At 39.1% G+C, this 23,252-nt stretch overlaps 1 protein-coding gene across 2 annotated transcripts in view; it reads right to left on the reverse strand.

Moving 5' to 3' along the window:
- Positions 1-1,418: 1,418 nt before the first annotated feature.
- Positions 1,419-23,252, reverse strand: part of ADK (adenosine kinase) — a 276,073-nt gene continuing 254,239 nt past the window's right edge. For both annotated transcript variants that reach the window (XM_068689294.1, XM_068689295.1), the window contains exons 10-11: positions 21,736-21,822; positions 1,419-2,607 (exon numbers count right to left, since the gene is read on the reverse strand). In XM_068689294.1, coding sequence (XP_068545395.1) covers positions 2,483-2,607; positions 21,736-21,822 — 212 coding nt within the window. In that variant the 3' untranslated portion in view covers positions 1,419-2,482. The remainder of the gene's footprint in view (positions 2,608-21,735; positions 21,823-23,252) is intronic.

Here is a 23,252-nt window from a genome sequence, read left to right on the forward strand (position 1 = left end):
CTTCCATGAATTGGGTAGTAGTTTATTCCTCAGCTGCTCCCACTGCCTTCAAATTATGCTCTGTAGCTGACATTCAGAGCCAAATGTCAGGAGCCCAAGCTCACCAAGCATGTCAGTGGAAAAGCTCAGAACAGAACTTCTGACTTTGCTCTCTTGCATCCTGAATTGAAAACAAGAAATGGCCTAGATAAAGGAAGAAAAAACCCCTGTGTTACAACTCCCTTCCTTTACATACCCTCCCTTCCTTTTCACTAGTTATGTTGTCTTTTAGTTCCATTGTTATAGCAGAGAACATTTACATATTTAAATTCTAATTTAAATGAGACATAACTATCTGTCTAGGATATAGATAAAGTTTTTATGAAAGGAGTGGAATGTGTCACTGATACAGAGCAAAGGAACAGCAGATTTAACCACTAGATCATTGGTCTTTCCTTACTGACAGCCAAATTCATGCAGTAAGGATGGTGTGGCATACGTGACCACACATTAAAAGCAGAGACTGCAGCACATCCTTCCTCCCCCTCTCAGATTTTCTTGATTAAAATATACTGCATGGATATATCAATTTAAAGGATTAAATGATAACTGTGAGATGTAAAAAATAACATTATTCTGATCAACCCATAAAGGCTGAAGACCACGTACTGTAGTCTCTTTCACTTTCGTTTTTTCTTACATTTTCACTTCAGTGTATTTCTCCCTCTCCCCTATGATAGAATGTGAGAAGTGCAAAGCCCAAACTTCTTTGAGAGTAGTACTGCTGAAAAACCAGCCAAGTCTAGTTTGCACAAAGCTGTTCACGAGTAGCTCCACAGATAGACAAGGCCTGTGCATGCAATGCTTTTCACCTAGAAACTGTGAGCCCAAGTCCTTGAAGAACAGTCCATACCCACAGCACAGCGATCTGCACCTGTGATGATGGGGTTCCATGGCCCTATGACGATTTTCAGCTGGTTTGAAACTTGCAGGAATCCCACCAGGGGTCTCTAAGAAGACAGAGCCTGTTCTCCTATGCATCAAACCAGGTACTGGGCCAAAGAAAGAAGGGAATCAGGACCACAGCTGTGATTTCTCCCCATGCAATGCACCAACAGTGTGGTAACAATAGATCTCTGTGTGTCCCTTGTTCTGCGCTTTACAGTAGAATGTGAAGCCTGACTGTGCAGGCTTACCATTCTTTGATGAACCCTAGCCATTAATTTTTCATCTTCCCCGTGGTATATAAACACAACACTGATGTTCCTTCCTTCCTTCCTTAGTGCTGAGCTCACTCTTGAACATCCACCTGGACACGGAAAGTCACGGATCAAACGCAGAGCTCTAACATGTACAGTGGGTTAAGAGCCCTTTTCCTGCTTCTGATTCAGTACGATACTTGGAGGAATGCCGGATTCATAACAATACAAAACCAGGAATTACTGTACGACAATTTTTTATTTATCGGTATCAAATTACATAGCAAAGTAATGAATGCAGTATCAGATCACCTCTTTGAATACTGTAAATACAAACAAAATCCACCATATTGCTTAATTATCCAAAGTAAATTAAAAGTTTAAAAATGTGCGTTTCAGAGATTCCGTTTGGCATATCCTGTCAATATATCCTGCATAAATATTTCTGTACCTCATTTTCACTATGTGTACCTTAATTAAATACAGCCTCCAGAGAGTTCACATTGAGGAGACAGGATCTAGCTGTATGTTTATGTCCATCAGCAGCTCACACCTCTGTCCTGAAATCACCGCATGTACCTAGCTGCTGGCTCACCTGACAGCCCAATGTGAAGTTACGGCATGGTGAACAGGACTTGCTCTCACGTTAGTGCCAGACCCAAAGTTACTGGCATCAGTGTAAGAACACTGAATGCACGGCACCAGCTTTGGATCACGTTCCTTAAATTACTGATAAAATAGCTACTTGCTTTCATGGAAGCTGGGCTGGATGTGATGTACACTCAAAACACTTGTACACTCAAACAGTTAAGGAAAATCTTGGGATATTCAAAATTGGTCTTAACACTACTGTGACTCCACTATACAGAAAGAACTATTCCTGGTTTACAACATTACGTTACACACAAAGTCAGGTTTGTTGATTTCAAGTACGTTGTGTAGGATTTGGTCACAGCTAGATAAAACTAGGTAATTCAATAGAAATATTTTACTGGTGTTAATCAGCAGTGTCATATACGTGGGATTTTCTTTTAAACTGTGTCAAGAGAACATTTTTTTTCCAGATGAATGGGAGAAAAAGCTTCACTTAGCACTGTTTCCAAAAGTTAAGACTAGTGAGACATGGTAATGGTACGGAAAGAAACACACCATAGAAATACATATTTTGTTTAGAATAAAATGAACAGAAGTACAGAAGCGTTGATGCAGGTAATTGGAAAGGTGAGGGAAGGGAAGGAGGAAAAATTAGGCAGCGATCCCACGGCGACATGGGAGTTACTGTTGATCCCTCCAATTCACCAGTATCAGTGGAAGTCGGGCTTCTCTGGGAAGGTGCAACCTGAGCGCTTGATAATTACGCTGGCTGCGTAATGTCCAGCTCGGATGCACTCGGTCACTGGCCGGTCGTAGACAAGTTGTGAGAGAAAGCCTAGGAACAAAGCAGGAGAGAGAGAGAGAAGAAAGAAAATGGTTATCTTTTGAGTGCATCAGTTTTTCACGGAGCAGAGCATTGAAATGCTGGCCTAGCTGTGTGTACATGCTTACATGCAGCACTGTGCCTAGCTGACTCGCTGAGTTAGGGTGCTGCTGCTGTCGTTTTTACCTCAAGTCTCCAGTTGGTGGCTTCAAGCAGAATCACAGAATGGTTTTGGTTGAAGGGACCCTAAAGACCATCTGGTTCCAACCCCCCTGCCATGGGCAGGGGCACCTCCCACCAGACCAGGCTGCCCAAAGCCCCAACCGGCCTGGCCTTGAACACCTCCAGGGATGGGGCATCCACAGCTCCTCTGGGCAGTATGTCCTGTGCCTCACCACCCTCACAGCAAATAATTTCCTCCTAACATCTATTCTAAATCTACCCTATTTCAGTTTAAATCCATCACTCCTTGCCCTTCCACCACACTCCCTGACAGAGTCCCTCCCAGCTCTCCTGTAGGCCCCTCAGGCACTGGCAGGCCACAATGATGTCTCCCCAGAGCCTTCCCTTCTCCAGGCTGAACAACCCCAGCTCTCTCAGCCTGTCTTATAGGAGGGGTGCTCCAGCCCTCTGATCATCTTTGTGACCCTCCTCCAGACTTGTTCTAATATGTCCATGTTCTTCTTGTGCTGGGGGCCCCAGGACTAAATGCAGGCCTCTAGGTGGGGCCTCACAGGAGCAGAGTAGAGGGGCAGAATCCCCTCCCTTGTCCTGCCAGCCCCGCTGCTTTTGATGCAGCCAAGGTTGTGGCTGGCTTCCTGGGCTGTGAATGCACGTTGCTTGCTTATGACAAGTTTCTTGTTAACCAGCAGCCCCAGGTCCTTCTCCTCAGGGCTGCTCTCAACAAGTAAATCAACAATTAGCGTGACTGATGTTTACTAGTGACCTCAAAAGTATTTACCAGTATCTTTGCTCTTTTCCAGAGAGAATCCTGATTCCTCAAATACCTCAAATGCCTCACATATATTTTTAAATAAAACACAGCAGCAGTTTTCCCTACAGCAGAGAGCTCCTTCTGTCCCTACCGGCTACTGCCACAGCCCCACACAACTGTCACCGCGCAGGTTGTTCTCAAAAGAGGGGAAGGCACAAAGCGAACGAATGTTACCTATGTTCACAGTTACAGACTTTCATAGAGAAGATAAAGTGAGAACTTTTTACCTGATAAGGAAGCTTAGATGACATCTGTTGCCCTTGATTATGGGAAATTTAACCTAAGACTTGCAAAACAGTGGGCACCCATCCCCATGCTCAGACACCCAAACCAACAGCAAACTATACAGAGAACCAAGCACCTCTCCCAGTCAGGGCACTTGCTTAACTGTTGTAAGTAACAAAACCTCTAGCATGCATGGTTTAGAAAACCAGAAATCGCCGGGAGTTGAGTGTTTTGAAAACCAGAGTACATCTTTAAATTAATATAAACAAATGGACTCCTAAAAAGGAGATTGTTCATAGGTGCTTGGAAATGTTAAGTACAAGTGGTACCAGAAATTTTATGGATTGAGTCTCTTATCTCTGAAACATTTTATCTTGGCTGAAACTTTTGTCATTGAAAGCATGACAGAACTTATGGCAGAGGTGAATATGTTTTTTAAATTTAGAAGAGGTTTTCAAGATGTTAAAAGTAAACTTAGTTTCTTATAATTTAAAACTCCACTCTGTCATTCTGGAGGTAATACTTTATTCACTTTTATCCTGTTTTAATGTCTTTCAGATGTATCTCCCTTCCCCATCCAATTGCAGAGGGAAAGTGAGACTTACCCAAGAAAATCTGAATTCCAGTAAGCTGAAATATGTTGTTTTAAAAGTGTTCTAAAGCTTTCATCCACCATTTCAAGTTTCTGTGTCATGCTCTGACAGGTCTTGGGCCTTCACAGTACAAATCTAGTCTTGAAACTATGTAGTTCATTGGTACCAATTTCTGACATACCACAAATTTTGATTCAAAGATAATGTTTTGCTAGCTTTCTTTTGATAGCCGAATACACTTTTGCTGTTCAGCTTGGTTACTAGTGGAAAAAAAGATCCCACGTTAAATTATGATGCTCTCATTCAATCCATGTTCCTTCTCAAAATACTTCCTTCAGTGTGAAACAGAGTATAGTTTTAGAAGATGGCAAAAATATCTTACTCTGTGCAATAATATTGGTTCATTGAAGATTAAAAACCAGGTACATGAAAAATAATGTCACAGATTAACCGAGGATAATACTGGTGAGCAACAGACTCTGTTTTCATGGATTACCAAGCTCTTTCTTGGCTTCTCAGTCATGACTGATGGTAAAAAGCCAAGCTGATAACTGATTTTCTTTAAACTGCACCGAATGGGAAAAGAGTTTGGGGCTTTACGTGAAACTACTAAATCTATAAATCACATGCTTTTCATTGGAAATGGAGGGGAGCATAGAAAACAGGTGTTTTAAATTTGTATGTTTCTGACATCAATACTTTTCTAGAGAAGCCTGAACTACATACATGCTGGAATTTCACAGATATTGACTGACATTAGCTGGGAAAAAATGACTGCTTCACCAGCGAATGTTAAGTCCATAAACACAAGTGGAGAAGACAGGACTTTTCAGTATACAAAGATGAGAATCTGAAATAGGAAGAAATTGTGCTGTGAGTGCTATCACTGGCGGCAGTCAGGGGATGACAGACAACACAACTGTGGCAGGATGGTCCAGCTGTAATAGCTGGGTAACAGTTGAGAAATTCAAACAGCATGCCTGGCAGAAATCAGGCCATTTCTGAATAACGAGATGAAAATGGTCTGCTCTCCATTAAATTAACATGCATTCTTAGAGGAAACTTTCTTGGATGCGTAGAGAATGTCAATCATTACATTTAAACTGCCTGGGAGGCAGGAGCTTGCCAGTGTGCTTCTGGGTGGTTAAAACTTCAGAGCAAGTTGTAACCGTATGTAAAATGAGGCTGTTAAGACAGTCCCTTTCTGACTCAGTGAGTATAGAAGATGCACTGGGCAGGCCTCCAAAGGCAAACACTCAGCTAGGTTTTGTGCTGAGCATGAGTTCAGAGAGCGGTTTATACAAGAAAGAACAACTGTCCTCGATGTTTATGATCAAGGCATCGAATATATGTGAAGATGAGGAAATAGCAAGGAGCAAAGGACCATAAAACATGAATTACTTTTCAACAGCAAATAGACTGAGACTGTCACCACCTCCCAAGCTCACAGTAGTCTCAAACTAGTATATATTTTTTTCTCTTCAGTGCAGCTACTTCTTATTTATTCTGATCTAAGCGAAAGCAGAATCAGGTGAAAAAAAAAAATCCTGTTCTAATTTGCAGATAGAAATGAGAGATCTCTGTGATTTTAGAGTGGTGAAGAAATGACATTAAGTGCAGCTGTCATACATGAGATATGTAGAAACTGTAGAGGGGAGTTTGCCCTCAAACCATTCTCTTGTCTGTTGAGTTTCTCTTAAAAGGTATGTATTTCATAGATGAAATAGAAATAGCAGTATCTGACACAATATCGCATCGAATGACAATACAAACACACATACCACAAACACAGAACTACATCACATACTAAGACTAGGCAGTTGGCAAAGGAGACCCCGAGGGAACACCAGAAAGCACTGCTGTTTGAGCAGAGAAACAAAGAGCTCTGTCGGGTTGGCTGCTTCAGCTGCAGTATGTTCTTTTTAGTTAATGCAGTAAAAAGCAGCATGGTCAGAATGTAGTTTAAAGCTTGCCTCCTCCAGTGTATAAGGTACTCTGATGCAAACCCCATGAGTCACACTCTCAAGGAGGCATGGATTCAGATCTTTTGGTTCCAGCTGAAGAAGTTACTTCCCCATCTGTTTTTCACCATCCTTCTTTGCTGCTCTTGTAGCCTGACTCTCTTGTCAAAATGAGCCAGATTAGCTTTAACAGTGGACTGGTCAATAGTAGGTCTTTGCTAATGTGGTTAATTTAAACTGAAGTGGCATAGGTGAGTACTCAAACAGCTCTACCAGCAAGCAGGATGGTGGAGGGAAGACACAAAGCAGCTAAAGGCTGTAATCGTTTTAAGGTGCCATGACTGGCCATGCAAAAATAGAAGAGAACACTTACTCCACACTCCTACAGTTTCACACGCAGAAAGGGCAGGATTGATCTTTTATCATGAGTCTGGGCTCACAGAACTAGATTATCCCAACACATACTAAAGTAGATCAGCAGCTATTTCAACCTATGTCATGCCCTGAACTAGTTTCTGGCTATCACTGGAATGGAGTGCAAAAAGCAGCACTGTATTTGGCTACACAAAACAGCCTCATTTCAAATATTTTACCAAAACAACTTTTAGGCACTATTGCCCACTATCTTGTAATTGCAGTGCATTTCTGCACTGCTGAGGTTGTGCATGGTATTACATGCATTACACACTGCACTCTTCACACTAGAACACAAAGACAAGAACAAAACTTAGGAATTTCCCACTTGTCTGCCTCCTGCCCTGACATCCAAAACGTTTATTGTTTATGGAGTAAGAGAAATGGCAGCTGCAGGATACTCAGTAGGCCATCCTGGTAGGTGTTCACAGTAGACTGGGATGCCTTTTGTCTCCCACAGGCATGGACAGCCAAGTAACCACCTTCCATCTATACTTACTAAGAACTTATTTGGAACTGTATCCAGCTAGCCCATGTACTCAGCAACTTCTTACAGAGCTTCAAACAGTGCTGTAAACCTTACCGTGCTATAAAACCCCAAAAGAAAATGTATTCACATAACCACTTCTGTCATCTGGGAATAAGACACCAATAACTATTTTTGGCCCATAATTATTTCTTTTCTTCTCGGTGGAGAAAAGCATCTCTGAAATCTAAAAGGAATGCCTGAAATAATTGAGAGTTCATCTTTACTATCTCCATCTTCCTTATTACATATGCTCAAAGACAATGTTGATAATTGTTAGGCCTGCAAGCAGAATGGGGGACAAAAAAGTCAAGTTGTTTTATTCCCTTTTGTGCTCACCACCAAATTAACAGTTCCTTAAACCAAGTGCCAGAAGTGGTGCTTGAGCCTCAAAATCCACACCCAAATCAAGGCCTCACTGAAACAACTCAAGCCTCTTTGGGGACGTCAATACAACTCTGAGAAGACACAGCAAGACAGTCCTGACTGACACAAAAGGCGTTGTCTTTACTTTGTTATTTTTAAGAGCTGAGTAGCACTTTAAAATCATTAATGGAGAAGCAAGTTCATATATTTGTGGCCAGCAAAGTAGACATTTCAGAGACAATTTCACTGAAATGTGATTTCTCTGAAAGTTTTGTTTCCAGATTATCAGTGGTAGTTAGAATGAATGCCTAGCGCTAGTGCAGTTGGAGAGGAATGTAGGAGTCCAATAGCTGAGATTTCACAACAGTTCTGGTCTGCTTCAGTAATGGTTTAACAACACTTAAAAACAGCTTATATTGAAGCCAAATATTTCATTTCAAACTGTACACTTGACAATTAATTTTAATGACTTATAATTACTAATGTTGGCTAGAAATCCATTTATAGCCTCTGACACCCAGCTCGCCCACTACTCGTCTTTCTGCAGTCTCTCTCACGCTTTCAATCTTCAAAAAACGCCCAAGGAAATATTAATGTATTTTTTTAAACGCAAGAGAGAAAATCAGGAAAAAAAGCAACTATCAAATGCATTAATTATGAACAATTACAAGCTGTTAGAGCCCCTCAAAACATTTTTGTTATGTGATGTTCCCAGATAATCCTCCCCTTCCAGGTGAACCCTGAAGCACCTAACACAACCCGTGTTAGCCAGGCCATTTGCCAGCAGAATTGTCCCAGACACAAAACGGATCACAGACAACTGAGCTGTCTCCTCTTTCTTGTATTTAAAGTTTCTACAGAGTAATCTGTGAACTGCCTTTTTAAGCTGGTGTTATTCCACCATGGGGGACAGCCGCAAGCACCTTTTTACACTCTTGTTTGTGCACAGCATTTATCACAGTTGCCTGAGCAGTCTATTTTTAAGTGATCCCACTAGCCTTCCGGGCCGGCAGTGTGCGGAGATACAGTTTTCAAGAAACATTACTCCGGTAATTTAAAGTCTTGTAGCTGATACAAGTGAGGTGTTTTTTATTTTTTATTATGTCTTTTAGTGCTGTTGGAGTGGGTTAATGTTGTGGTATCCTGAGTCTGGTCAGTTGTAATCAGGTGGTTAGCAATGCTGGTGCCAAGAGCCAGCCAGCCAGCCTAGATTTTGTAAAAGATGTTGGCATCAGATGATTCGGCAATATAGTCACTGAATGACTGTATGTCAACATGCTGAGGTTTCTCTTTTTTTTTTTTTTTTTTTTTGATTTTGTGGCAGATGGTGGATATTACAGCCAAGAACTGTGGTAAGCCAGAGGCCCTGCCCATTGCTATCAAACTGAATGTTGGCTATTCTAAATGGAAACGTTTTTGATTAAGGGTGGGATTTGGCTTCAGTTTTCATGTATTTTGGCACTGTGGTCTGACACATTAGACTTATGGTATATACGACAAATTAAATGTAAGCATCTCCCAATATATGATACTTCTTTCAATCTTCACATGCCTAAGTTCTTTCTCTCTCAAGATAGTGTAAGAATTATTCTACATACGCATATTTATACTATTAGCTTCAAATGTATATAGGTACAATCAAGTGCACACAGTAAACAAGTGTCTTTTCCTCTCTTTTTAAATGAGATGGCTCTGTGCTTCTACCCAACTGTAGTGCCAGGCTAATTACAAGTGAGAGAAGAAAGGTTACCAATCTTTTCAGAAACACAGTCATTTAAGATGTATATCTAACAAGTGGCAACCTTGAAATCTCACTGTCACTGAAAAGAACATTAGAAAAGCCTTCCTGACTACACCACTGGAGGAAAGTTTTAATAAAAACTAATTAAACTACAAAAATCCCAAGTGGTTAACTGATTTTAGGGGCTAAATTTCTGGCAATTCTAATTATCCTCTTGTGGCTTCACTTAGTGTTTCACAACCAGGACAGATGACAATGAAAAACTGCAGTTAAATTCATCCTCCCTGACACCATGCTAAGCACTAGCTTCTCCCTCTCCAAGTAAAATCAATACCATGTTTGAGTAAACACGTTTACAGCTTTATTAGGATGTCTCGCTTGTTCTGTAACAGCTACTTGAAGCTGTGGTAACAAATCGACTCAACTCAGTTAAACCTAGAGAGCTGAGTAAGAGGCTCATCAATAAGGTTGTTATAAAAATAAACTGCAGGAGATCAGAAAGCTGGAACAAACAGCCTGGTAAATGTCAATATTTTTACTTCCAGAGAATGACAAAACCATGAGATCACAAATAACATGTTTCGGAAGTCTATATCTACTCTATTTATAAAACGGTCATGTGCTAAACGGGGGATGCACTTCACTGTCTGTGTACCACCTTCTTACACAAACTTCTTATCTTCTAGTCACTGACATGAATACTAAAGCAAGCACGTTTTCAGTAAAAGCACCTAGTATTGTTATTGCTATCTCTGTCCTTCTTGTCTTTATATTTACAAACACCTCCTGAATGCACTGAATTCCTGTAAGGATCATTCAGATGGGTGCATGCCTGCATCTGCCTCAGTCTGAGTTTATACAGTCATTTATGGACACATGCAAATAATGCAACTTTGCATTTACTGGAAGACTGTGAGTAAGTGCAAGGAGTGTTTTCATATCACTTTAGCAGCCATTTCCTGGAATGGAGAGGAGGTGTTGAATACACAAAGCAAAAAAGAGCTCAGCCCCTAATGCTTTAAAGCATTACATGTGGAAAAAGTTAACAAAAGATTCCTGCAAGAATGTAACAATAAAAAAAAAGAAATAAAACTCCACTATATCCCTGTTATTCCATTAGGAGTCAATTACTCAAAGCTGAGTATTTTTATTGCATTGCTTATATGATTACCACTGTCTGGACCTTCTGGGCCAGCTCACTGCAGCTCGTAGAGTAAGGTGTAATCGTACTTCCCAGGGCCTGTATAGATGCTTGGGCCTACTGGAGACTCTCTCTGAGGAAAATTTATTGTTTCTTTGATGTCTCTGTGCAAGCAAAAATAGTGTCTGTAGCTCTACAGCAGTTTGGTCCTGAAGGCTGTGCAACGGATGGGGAACACTTATGTCCCGATATGGAGCCCACTGAGATTGATTCGAGTTTTCCTTTTGACTTCAACTTCTTGGCCTGTGCCTTCACTGAGCGCTGTCCACTCTTTAAGGAAGAACAGCCCAACACTGGAGGAAAGCGTTTTATATGGTGACACTTTCCACATTACTCATCCTTTGCGGACTCTACTTATAATCTGTGTTACATATATCACGTCTATTAAAACTCCCCAGTGCATCTCATTGTCCAGGAACAGAATCATGTCAACTTACAATATGCTACAAGAAAAGCATGATGGAAGAAACTGGTATAACAAAATTTTAACTTCTGATGGTCCTACTCTTCATTTTTAAGTCCACAGGATGAACCTTGGGAAAACTCCTTTTTGGATCAGAATCCGGTGGCTTTCGGCTTGTTTCCAACAGCCAGGACCAGGAGAAAACATTTGATAAAACAAAAACAAAACAAAACAAAACAAAATAAAATAAAATAAAATAAAATAAAACCCTCCAAGCTTACAAGGAATAATCAAGACATTGTGTATACCAAATCTTAACACAGGTATTTTCATTGGAAACATCTGTGTCTATCTGGGAAAAACAACAACAACAAAAAACAAACACCTACTTTTCAGGCTGATATTTCTATTTCATTTTTTTTTCTAGAAACTTTTCCTAGAAAGTTTCATAGAAGTGTTCTCCAAAAATTAAAATTCTCCTTAGCCTTTTTTGAGACAACAGAATGAAATAAACTTTTTTGTTCTTTTTTTTTTTTTTTTTTTTAATAAGTATTTCAGGAAAATTTCTGAGAGCCTCAAAACAGATTCTTAGTATTGACATGAAATGGCACAGATTCCTACACCTACTGCTTGGGATAAGAGGAAGAGAATTTCACTAATTTCATATAGAGATTATGAAATCCTAAGCATAACAAAATGGAATATTATTATTAACCACTATTCAATTTTTAACGCTGTTTGAGAGCGTAATGCTTCTGTCATAGTCAAGTACAAAAATGGCTTGAATGGTTGAGATTCATATGCACAAAAGCAAGTAAATTGGAACTTGTGTTTGCAGAGCAATCATATGACAGTAAGGTTTTATTTGCAGGTATACTTCTACTCAATTGAGCCAGCAGTATGCAATGAGAATCAAAAAGCATCAGCCAATGCAGTAGGAATTACGTGATAGCTAGACAGCCTATGAATAGCTTGAGTTTTGTGTGCTGAAATAGCCTAGCACAGCATTATATTCCTACTGCTCATATTTTATAGGCTATCACTTAGTATATTTTGCCTCTTTAAATATCTGTTATGGTCCTGGATTGATGCAGATCACCAATAACAGTAATGTTCTTTCAAGTATAAGAGATCAGTGTCAAACCTACAAGCACTGCTACTACCGCTGCTTTCAACTGGGACCATGTCTTTTAATTTTCTTTCCTTTTTATTGCAACCTTGCCATGTTCCCACCTCAAGTATGAGCCCATTTCAGCACGGGGGAAGCGAAGAAATTATGGGAGAAGTTACTATCTCATTAAATAATAGAGCAAGTTGCAAGTGAGCGAGTATACCACTAACCAATACCACATCCTGAGAAGTGCCTTTATGATCAGTGTCAGTCTCCATAGCGCCAAACCAATTCATATCAGACATGAAATAGATAACATATTTCAGTGTATTTTTGTATTTCATTGTGTGTTGTATTTCCTGTGAATATAGCATCAGCTTAATCTGACACATCATTTCTTAGGGGACTGCATCCTGCCCTGACTCCCAGGGGAATGTTCTTGATGATCCAATCTGACTAGTGCCTCTGTCTCTACTCAGAATACATTAAAATAACACAAAAATATTATCAACAGTCTGAGAGCAAGGTAATAATAACTCATTAAAGTCATTTCTAACCTTCCACATGAACATTTTCTTTATCATTACATGATTTTCTAACACATGACACATTAACATAAAATGAAATGTTATGAGGATAGGGGTAGTAGGCATGACAAAATATTTTAAACGGTGATGATTTGCTTTGAGGCGTTAAGTCAATTTGTAATTGTCCCATAGCTATTACAGCAAAAATTGGAACTTTATAATTGGTTTTGAAAATCTATTTTTAACACAGTAGGCTTGTTTTGAAAATGTACACAGCCTATTCAATGCTTGCTTCTCACAAAGCCAATCCAAAATGTCTCTGATTTTATGGTGAGGTAAACTAGGCATTTAAAACCCAAATATTAATCCTCTTGCTGCACACTATGGCTCCCTTAGCACTGCCAATGTCAGTGACAGGCAAAGAGAACGACAGCTAGAAGGATCAGGTCCTGCTTCAGTCTAATTAGAAACTTCCGAGTCTTTTTAATTCCACCCAGTGGTCCTTACAAAGGGCTCTCTCGTACATTTTATTGGAAAAAAAAAAAAAAAGACAGCAAATATACTAATATTTTGCTTTACAGTAATTCTATGTATTTTTCTGGATTGTCTTTATATTGTATAGGTGAAAATGAGAATTACCATATTTAGGTTACTATGTATTGATAAATATAAATATGCAATAAACTTATTAAAATGAACAGTTAGAAACCTATGTAATGGTAGCAATTTAAAAAAATGTACATTACACCAGAACAACATTTGTTACAAGTTTTACATATAATACCATCAAAGAAGAGTATATTACTTCCAAAGAAATAATTCTGAATGGGATTGGCAAATAAATTAAGTAGGGAATTAAACAGAAAACTGTAATACACTGTGTTTTTTTCTGAGTGATACCAGTTTTTGTGGTTTTGTTCAAGTAGTTGCAATTCAAACTGTGGTAAACTTCTAAATTATGCCAGTATCAATGTTGAAATGACTAGCGACTGGCTACAATATTGATCAGAATAACAATGTGCCTCTAGCTGAGACTGAGCAAAGTCAGCCAGGAAAGTATAATCTCATAATTTTGTAGTTTGTAGAAGACCAGTTATAGAGATAACGTGACCCTCTAACAGCCTAGCTTTAGATGTGATATTTATCTGAGAGAATTAAGGATTCCACACATGGGCGGTAAGTCATGAGCATGTTGACAAGTTCTCCTCTAGCAAGCCAAGATTGATGCCCTATCTGCAGCTCAGCTATTATACTCATGTATGCTGTTTATAAAACAGGAGTATTAAAGATGGGCAAAATGGGCTGTCAGTCAAAATGTGGATGACATTAACAAGGTATTTTTATTTCAAAGCTTCATATCTCATCAGCCATGATCTCAGTAACAACAGGATTGCTCAGAAGCAATTAGCCACCCATGTTGTATAAATGAAGACTAAGAGTGCTGATTTTTGTTAAAACATTTATCTTTACTTCAAAGAAAAGACAAAGCAATGTAGTATCCCCTCTTCTCTTTGCTCATGAAGATAAATTTTATAGCAGAAATAAGCCATAAGAAATAACATATACATATATATCTAAATGCTATTACAAAAAAAAAAAAAGAAGTACCCCTCACTCCCAGCTGGCAAATAAAATTGCCTCTCAGGGTTCTGGAGTTATCAGAAGGTAGTACTTCACAGCAGTGATATTTTATCCACTGTATTTCTCTCCATCAAATGTGATTAGAAATGATGACAACTTCCCAAGGTATTTTAAACAAATACAAAAACCTTATACAAATTAAAGACCATTTTAAGCGAATTAAGTAGCTTCTGGTATCACACTCCTGTTGTTTATTAAAGAACTACTCCTAGTTCCTTGAACTCCTATTACAACAAATCTAGAATTTTGTAGGGGTGCCAAGTACAGGAGGGAGGGTAACGCTTACAACAGAGATTCATACAGAGCTGAAAAGACAACAAATAAGAAGAGTATTTCATTCCTCTGCGATGCTTTCAGTGAAAACAGATTTTTTTTCACAATTTTAGACAGTCCTATACATCCATTAAGGAGTTTTACTTTTAATATAGTCACAAGCTCACTCATAATTTAGTAATCTGACATACCGTTTTAATCACCAGTCTCTGCTGTCTACATTATCAGAACTATTTGTCATTTTTTGCACTCCTGGTATAACCATACAGCAACTACCCATAAGAATGTATTTAATTTCTCACACGCATCTACCCACCCAACTCCTTTACTTGAAATACCTATGAGACTTATTAGACAAAGCCATGAACACAGTCCACCTCTTTGCCCTATACCAGATTTATTGTGAGTAGATGGAACTCTCACTGTATAAGCTTCAATTTTTAATTCAGTCAGCTTCTACGCTTTAACCACCAACACTACCTGCAGAAGACAACTGAGGCAGATTTTCAGAGAAGCAGGAAATGGCAGCAGGGTCCCTAATTCCTACAGCTTTAAAAGTTATGGAACCACAGCACAACTGAGGTTGGAAGAGACATCTGGAGGTCACTTGCTCCAGCCTGTGGCCATCTAGGTGATTTTTTTAACTTAAAGATTCTTGGATTCCTTCCATAAATGATGAATTCTGCAGAACAACAGCAGAAGAATTACAAGAACAGATTTAATTTATTCAATTTTTATTGAAAAATATACTTGTTCATAACTGTCTTGTTATATATATACTTGTTATACTTCATATACTTGTTATACTTGTTCAAATCCACTGGATTCAGTGAAGGTATTTCAAAGTTACACTAAAATTCTTCAAAGTTTACTGAAGTGCCTTGAAAATAGAACCAGACTTTTTTTAAAAACAAAACAAAACAAAAAAACAAACAAGGTTTCTTGAATCAAACTTATTAGTAGAGGAATAATGAACAGCAATTATTCTGTGCACTGTGGATTCTTTGCAAGCCTATCTTCCTATTTCTTGTAGTGTGTTTTCACAATGTATATATATATTTACATAATATCACTGAAGAATGTTTCACATTAGGGGTAATATTTTAACATTTCAATAATGTAGAAATACACCACATATTACTTAACTCTGAAAACAAAGCTGGATGCCACTCTATAGAAAATCATTTGCATTTAGCTTACAAAAGCAGACTAAAATTTGAACAATGTGATGACCTTTAGGCAAACTCTGAGGAGTCCAAGGTCTTTATCTAATTTGTAGAGGCATTTAGAGTAAGATAGAAAAAATATTGTTTAGGATTAACCTCTGTATTAAAGCTGAGGGAATGACTTAGTTTAGTCAGTTTGGCAATAGAAATGTAAACAAAAGGAGGAAAATATCTCCACTAAACCCTCAAGTCTCTAAAGAGAAGATGAGGATGCAACGAGGCACACTTGCTCAAAAACACTTACGAAAGTAGACAAGTCCTCTTTTGTTGCTATCCTTGTCTTCTATCAGAGCAGCTCTCTGATAACTGAGACAGAATTTGGCCACCTCATAAGATTTACACTAGGTTTCACAAGAGAAAGAGAGATAACTGCTTCTTCTGTAAGCATGTGCACCAAAAAATTTCTCAGCGTGGCTTTCAAACTTTAAATAACAGCTTATGAAATTCCTCTGTACATGAAAGCTGCCAATGGGATTTTAAACTGACAGGTGGTTTGAGTTGTTGACTCAGCTTTGGTAACAAATCGCTATCAGCTTGTCTTTGGCATTGTACAATGCTTAATGAAGAGCTCCTTATATCTAAGGATTTTTTTTCGTTGAGAATAGTATAATATCTTTATAGCATGGTGCTAAGTAATATACGCTTACTGTGATCATTCTGTCACTGTGTCATTACACTACTTGAAAATGATTTGTGGTTACACTTCATACTTCAGTACTTTTCATGCAGTATATAACTAAATCATAGCAGATTACATCGTCAATATATTTCTATTGACAGAACCTGAAAAAAAGCATTGATTTTACACCTTCTGCTATTCATTTATTATGGATTCTTGATCCAATTCCACTTAGAGGCAGAGATTTTGCAGGGAACAATGACAGCTATTATCAGAAAAGATTCTTATTGTTTTCATTGGTTACGGTGGCAGTGACAAAGAGGAGTCCAAACAGAAAGCAGACTTCACTATAGCTAAAGAGAGCAGGATAACATAAGGGAAAACACAGGATGTTAAAATTGTCTGTGTTTCAGTATGTTTACTGCCGTTAAATATACTCCGATTAACATTATTGCAGAGGTTCAAAATGGGGCTGACTAGCAATAAATAAATGGTAATTTAATGAGTAACAGAATGTTCCACAAACTCTACAAAATAAGGCTGTAATTCCATTAAGAGAACTCTTGTGTCATAAGCCAGGTCAGCGAAGCTCAAGTGATTTGTCAATGTCCTCAGAACCCGGAGGTGGACTTGCAACTTTAATTTATGAGTATCTCAGGGATTTATAACTGAAAAATCTGTGGCACCCCTGAAATCCATAGAAGGTGCTGAGATGCTACAGAGTAAATCATTACTGTTTACACTTCTAAAAGGTAGTAGTGTTGTTGAAAAGCAATAAAGGCAGAACTCCATTAGTGTTGTTTAGAGAAGTATTTTTAGCATAAAGCTACCTGCAGCCATTTTAAAGCCTGATTTCTCATTCATGCACTGCACCAGCCTGAACGGCAGGTGACTTGATGCCTGTGGTAAGAGGCAAGAAATTCAGAGATATTCCTGGTGCCAACTTAATAAAATCACATTTCAGCTGAAGAATTAAGTTTATTTTTTGTTGCTTGCTGTTGGATTAAGCTAGTTCTCCTTAGAGGCCAGCAGCTTCAAGTGTGGAACTGCTCAGCTCATGAATCAGTTCACAGAGCTAAAAGTGCCCAGAAACCTTGTATCTTTAAACTTTTTCATGACTTTTAAGTTTAATGACTGTCAGATAGGTTCTAGAAAAACAAAACAAAACAAAACAAAGCACCAGATTCCTTATTTTCCACTTTCACATGGAGAAATACATAAGGAGTGACTTGCCAAGTTGGCATAATTGTCGAGATGGAATTTCCTTACAAACTGTGAGTTAAACCTCTGGAAGAGAGTGCCTCAGTGAAAAATCTTTCAAAATACGATAAAGCCTAACAAACCTGACCTTCTCATGTAAAATAAAACCTGCTTGATGGGGTTAGTTCTCATTATATCCCACATTTTCCTCTCAGCCAAGACACCATGTGCCAACAAAACCACTGCTCAGTCATATTAATATACCAATTTCAAAAGCTTCCCAGTATGGGAAAGCTTTGCCAGGGCACTCTTGTTCCGTACTGTTTGAATGAAGGACTGTGTTTCTAGGAGAATATAGTATAACAATGAGTGCATTTTTAAGTTAAGGGATGAACTTCAGAACACTTTACTACAAGGATACTAAAATCAAAATATTCTACCTAGAATCAAAGAATAGCCTGAGTTGGAAGGGACCCACAAGGATCATTGAGTCCTACCTCTGGCTCCACACAGGAGTACCTAAAAATTAAATCATGTTTCTGAGAGCAATGTCCAAACGCTCCTTCAACTCTGTCAGGCTCAGTGCCAGGACCACTGTCCTGGGGAGCCTGTCCCAGTGCCCGACCACCCTCTGGGTGCAGAACCTTTCCCCAACACCTGGCCTGACCCTCCCCTGTCCCAGCTCCATGCCGTTCCCTCGGGTCCTGTCGCTGTCCCCAGAGAGCAGAGCTCAGCACCTGCCCCTCCGCTCCCCTCGTGAGGGAGCTGCAGGCCGCCATGAGGCCTCCCCTCAGCCTGCTCTGCTCGGGGCTGAACAAACCAAGGGACCTCAGCTGCTCCTCGTATGTCTTCCTTTCTGGACCCTTCACCATATTTGTAGCCCTCCTTTGGATGCTCTTTAATAGTTTTATGTCCTTTTTATACTGTAGTGCCCAAAACTGCACACAGTGCTCACGGTGAGGCTGCACTAGTGCAGTGCAGAGAGCAGAGCAGGACAATCCCTTCCCTCAGCTGGCTAGTCACGCTGCCCCTGATTCACCCAGGACACATCTGGCCCTTCTGGCTGCCAGGGCACACTGGTGACTCATGTTCAACTTGCTGTTGACCAGAAGCCCCAGATCCCTTTCTCTGGGACTGCTCTCCAGCCTCTCACCCCCCAGTCTGTACCTATAGCCAGGGTTGCCCCATCGCAGGTGCAGAATCCAGCACTTGCTCTTGTTGAGCTTCATATGGTTGGCAATTACCCAGCTCTATAATTTGTCAAGATCTCTCTGCAAGGCCTCTCCAACCTCAACAGAGTCAACAGCTCCGGTACTCAGGTACTGTTGCATGGGTAGTAATAGCTTGATAAAAACCTCAGTCAAAGAAAGAAACTAGGAAAACCCTGAAAATAATATATAAACTTTCCATTATGAAAGTTCTGTCAGGACTAAAAACACTGCATCTGGCACAATGCTAGAATCAACAGAAGATACATATGTTAACTAGTAATACCCACATTACGGTGTAGGGCTTTCTGGTAAGGAGACAATAAAGAACTTTTCCTGTTGCAAATACATACTTTGAAAACACATGAAAAGTGTGATATAGATAAAATACAGACATTCCCCCCAAATGAAACACAGACCAAATCAAAGCCTATCCAGTTCAGTATCCCATTTCCTACATATGGGAAAGAAAATTAAATGACTCCATGAAGAAGGAGACCACAGTATGTAAGACTAGAATCAGCTGTGTACCTAGACTGTTATGACTCCCAAATCTCCCATCTGGACTAAGCTCAGGAAAATCTGTTCTCTGAGGAGAATAAATGACCAATTTATTATTTATGGGGTGACAGCGGAGAACTAAGATAGCTCAGAAGCTAATGGAAGAAGTGTGAGTATTCAAAAGCTCATGTTGGTTTCTGAGTCTTAGCAGAGTGAAATATGGTGCAAGAAGAACCTAAGCTCACATACCAATATTCAGGTAAGGACCTAACTGCAATGAGAATTCAGAAATTTGCAACTTCTGAGCCAAATCCCTTCACAGAGGAAAAAACAGCTGTGCTTCTTTCCTTACCTGTTACGGTAAGAGGGAGAACTGTACAATGCCATGCTACATTAGACTGCATTGCACTTGAACGCTATACAAAAAGCATCCAATGATGCCTAAGTGCTATTTGTAGGGGAAGTGAGGAAAATAATCCATGTCCATAAACAGTAATACAGGACTTATGTTCTAATTTCCCCCAAATACACTGAAGATTGTTGTCTCCATGCAGGTTATCTCAACAGCCTTAGGAAGAGAAAGGGGAGTTGATCTTTCAAAAGAGCCATTCTCTTTACTTTCTTCCCAAATTTAGCATTTTTCACATTGTTTTCCACCAAACTGCTGAAATCTACTGTTAGACACTTAGAGAAAGCAATATCACAACTGATCCAACACTACCCTGACCAGGTATGCCTGAACTCCCTGGAAGAGAGCAATTTGGAATGGGGTCTGATTTGGCTTCTATCAGCCAGTCCATCCAGTACATTCTGAAAAATTGCTGAAGTCAACGTTTTAGCTTTCTACAGAAAAACAGCAGCTAAGGCAGTACTAGGGAAAAGGAAAGGTTATGAGAGACCAGACAGATCTTAAAGCCTGACCTAACAGTCTTCCCGCAGCTAAGTCAGGGAAGAAGCAGGACTATTAAAAAACCATCAAAGTCCTGATTTCCATATAATGCCCAAAATCTGAAGAAATGAAAATAAATACAATCTGAGATAAATGTGGCAGACATGAAAACCTGCTTCCTGCTGAGGCAAAGCTTGGTTGGTGTCTACCATATTGACCACCTGAGTACTACCCTGTGTTATTTTATTTTTAGGATCTGAAAACAAAATAGGCAAGATCTTTTCTGTTTTCATGGCAAGACAGCAGCCTACTGACACAGCTGACACACAGAGCACACGTATACGGGGATATGCCCTTGAAGATCTAATTTATGTTGATAGTCACTGTTGCTGGTTCAAATTTAGTCTTTATTTGTCATTTTCAATTGTTCCTAAATCACAAGTAAGCATTAAAAGGTGTATGAATAACATGACCTAACATGTTTTCCTCTATTCCTGCCCTTCTTGATTCATGAAGCACCAAGGCAAATGAGTAATAACATTCCTATTTTCAGCCAGATTTAAGCATATACTGAAAATTTATCATAGGTTTAAGTGATGTATTGAGTAGGGATGGAACTATTCACATTCTTAAGATTAAGCTTATTTTGAATACTTTCTTGAAGTGGGACTCAATTCTGAAGCTTTAATTTGGGTAACACGCTGCTTGTTATCCCCTTCATAGCTACAAGACTGAGCCCTGCATTTCTATTTATAAAGTCTCTTTGGTAATGTTTCCAGTAAATTAGTGACTAATAGAGCTCCTTAAAGCTGCTGTGTCCTGGATATCGGAGTCTTCAGGATGCAATAGTGCATCACAGAACTACATGTATGAAGGTTACAATGAATGACAGAACTTTTGGATTAGATTGTTTTTTGGCTTATATTGAATCGTTTTAAAAAACAGGCATAGACATAACATCCTCTTTTTTTTTTTCCTTAGAGCTTATGCCAAAAAAAATAGTAAGTTTGCAAATGGATATTAAGCAATGCCAGATATTTTCTGGGTTTGTTTTAACAAATTAACCCTTTGTGTTCTTTTTTGATGTCCAAATAATTGTATTGGAAGCAGATGTTCTACCAAAACCGACATGATCAGAAGACATTATGCTCACTTATTAACATACTGTTTAATATTCACTACAACCTGTTTTAAAGAACAACAATGTGTTAACATTTAAGCCAGGAGGGATTTCTGTACACTATATAGTACTTGATGCAGCTTGTTTATGCAACAGTCTGACAGATACAATTAATCTCATGAAAACGACCAGAGTATAGCATAATGGCATATCATCTTTAAAGTAATAGAACACACTTTCCCTTTGAAAATCAGAACTTAATTGAATCCCGTAAGTTCAAAATGCAAAGAAAAGCTCTAAAAGAATGAAGTTAATTCTGTGGGATAGCTGAATGAAAAAATGGTAGATTTTATACAGAGAATAATAGGACCATCTCCAAATAAGAGTGAAGAAAGAAATACCTCCAACAAATGCATCTCCGGCTCCATTGGTATCCACGATTTCACTCTGATCACTCACCAGCACAGGGAAAGTAGTTACTTCATTTGCTATAATGCAAAGAGAGAAAAAAATATCAGCAGCTTACAAATATGACGTAGAAAAGCACAACAAACAGTGAAAAAAATCAAAACTGAAGCTCTGACTCTATAATGCAACATAGTAATTTGGACAAAAACAGATTTGGTTTATAATAATAATAATCTGCAATGCAGTATTTTTGCAGAGGGATATGGGAATACATTTGATCAAGCTATGTGTTGTGGACATTTTCATTAATTACTTTTAGTCTCATTCCTTTTCTTTATCTCCTAATATTAAGGGCAAGAGAAAAGAACTAAACTGGGAGGAACAACATAAAACACATGGGCATATGGACAAGACTAAGAAAAGCTCATCCTGCCAAAAACAGTGCTTCTTATTAGTTGCAGAGAGGTGATATAGTCTCCAGAATAGCCAGTCTGAGCCTCCAAAAGTTCCAAAGAAATTGCTATATTGCAAAAAACAAAACACATGCGAACTAGCTAAAGTAAAACTGTGAAACGAAGAGCAGGAACTACTGTATATCAGACTGCTCTCAAATTACATCTTTTTAAAAAACGCATATATGCAAGAAGCCTTGCAACTCTCCAGCTGACTAGATTTGGCTTCAGGATTTCAACGACTTCATTCTCTTCCTTATTTCTTTTTAAAAAAGTATGTCCTTCTCTGCAGCTCCCTGCCCTCTACTGGCACTCGTTAAACCTATTGCAATAGGTGGATACTCAGCATCTTCACCTCAATTCACTGCCACACCACAGTTCAACATAATTACACCACTTAGGTATGATAACTTTAGAGTTCGAGGGTTATAAATTTAATATATGCCACTAATTAATCAGCTATGGCTTTCCAGGTGGTAATGTCATAATGACGTGATAAAAATATAATTACCACCTTGTCACAATACCTTGTTAAAGTGTAAATTACCCCTGTAACAGAGCCAATGGAAGTTCTGCCTCTGGTAGTCAGTATGCATTAAACTGTCTCAGAGCAAACAGATTGTCCTTTGGCAGACAGCAGGAATTAAAAAAAGGGGAGGGGGAAGAAAAGCCTGTCAACCAGTGAAAATGAAAACCATCAGAGCTGTCATCCTTTAATTTTTAGTAAAAATAGAAATAAAACGGGAAATAGATCCTCCAGCAGCTAAAAGCTGGAGACAAGTAGCTTCTTCACTGTCCAGCAACAGAGCAGATCATAAAAATCGCTCTCACATTGACATACACAGTAGCAAACAAGGAAACCTAGTTTGGGAAGCATATAAAGAATTCACAGTCTCAAATCAGGCAAGTCTGCGTATGCTGCAGAGGTACCAGAAGGATCCTGGTTTCTGTGAAATGCAGTGTATCAGCTCTACTGCTCTTCACCATCTGCTACTAAGTGAACCAGGCAGATATAATGATGCTGCCTCCAGAGGGAACTGTTGGCTGGCCCACCAGGA

The sequence above is a fragment of the Anas acuta genome, chromosome 7 (assembly GCF_963932015.1).
Source record: "Anas acuta chromosome 7, bAnaAcu1.1, whole genome shotgun sequence".
NCBI classification, from domain to species: domain Eukaryota; kingdom Metazoa; phylum Chordata; class Aves; order Anseriformes; family Anatidae; genus Anas; species Anas acuta.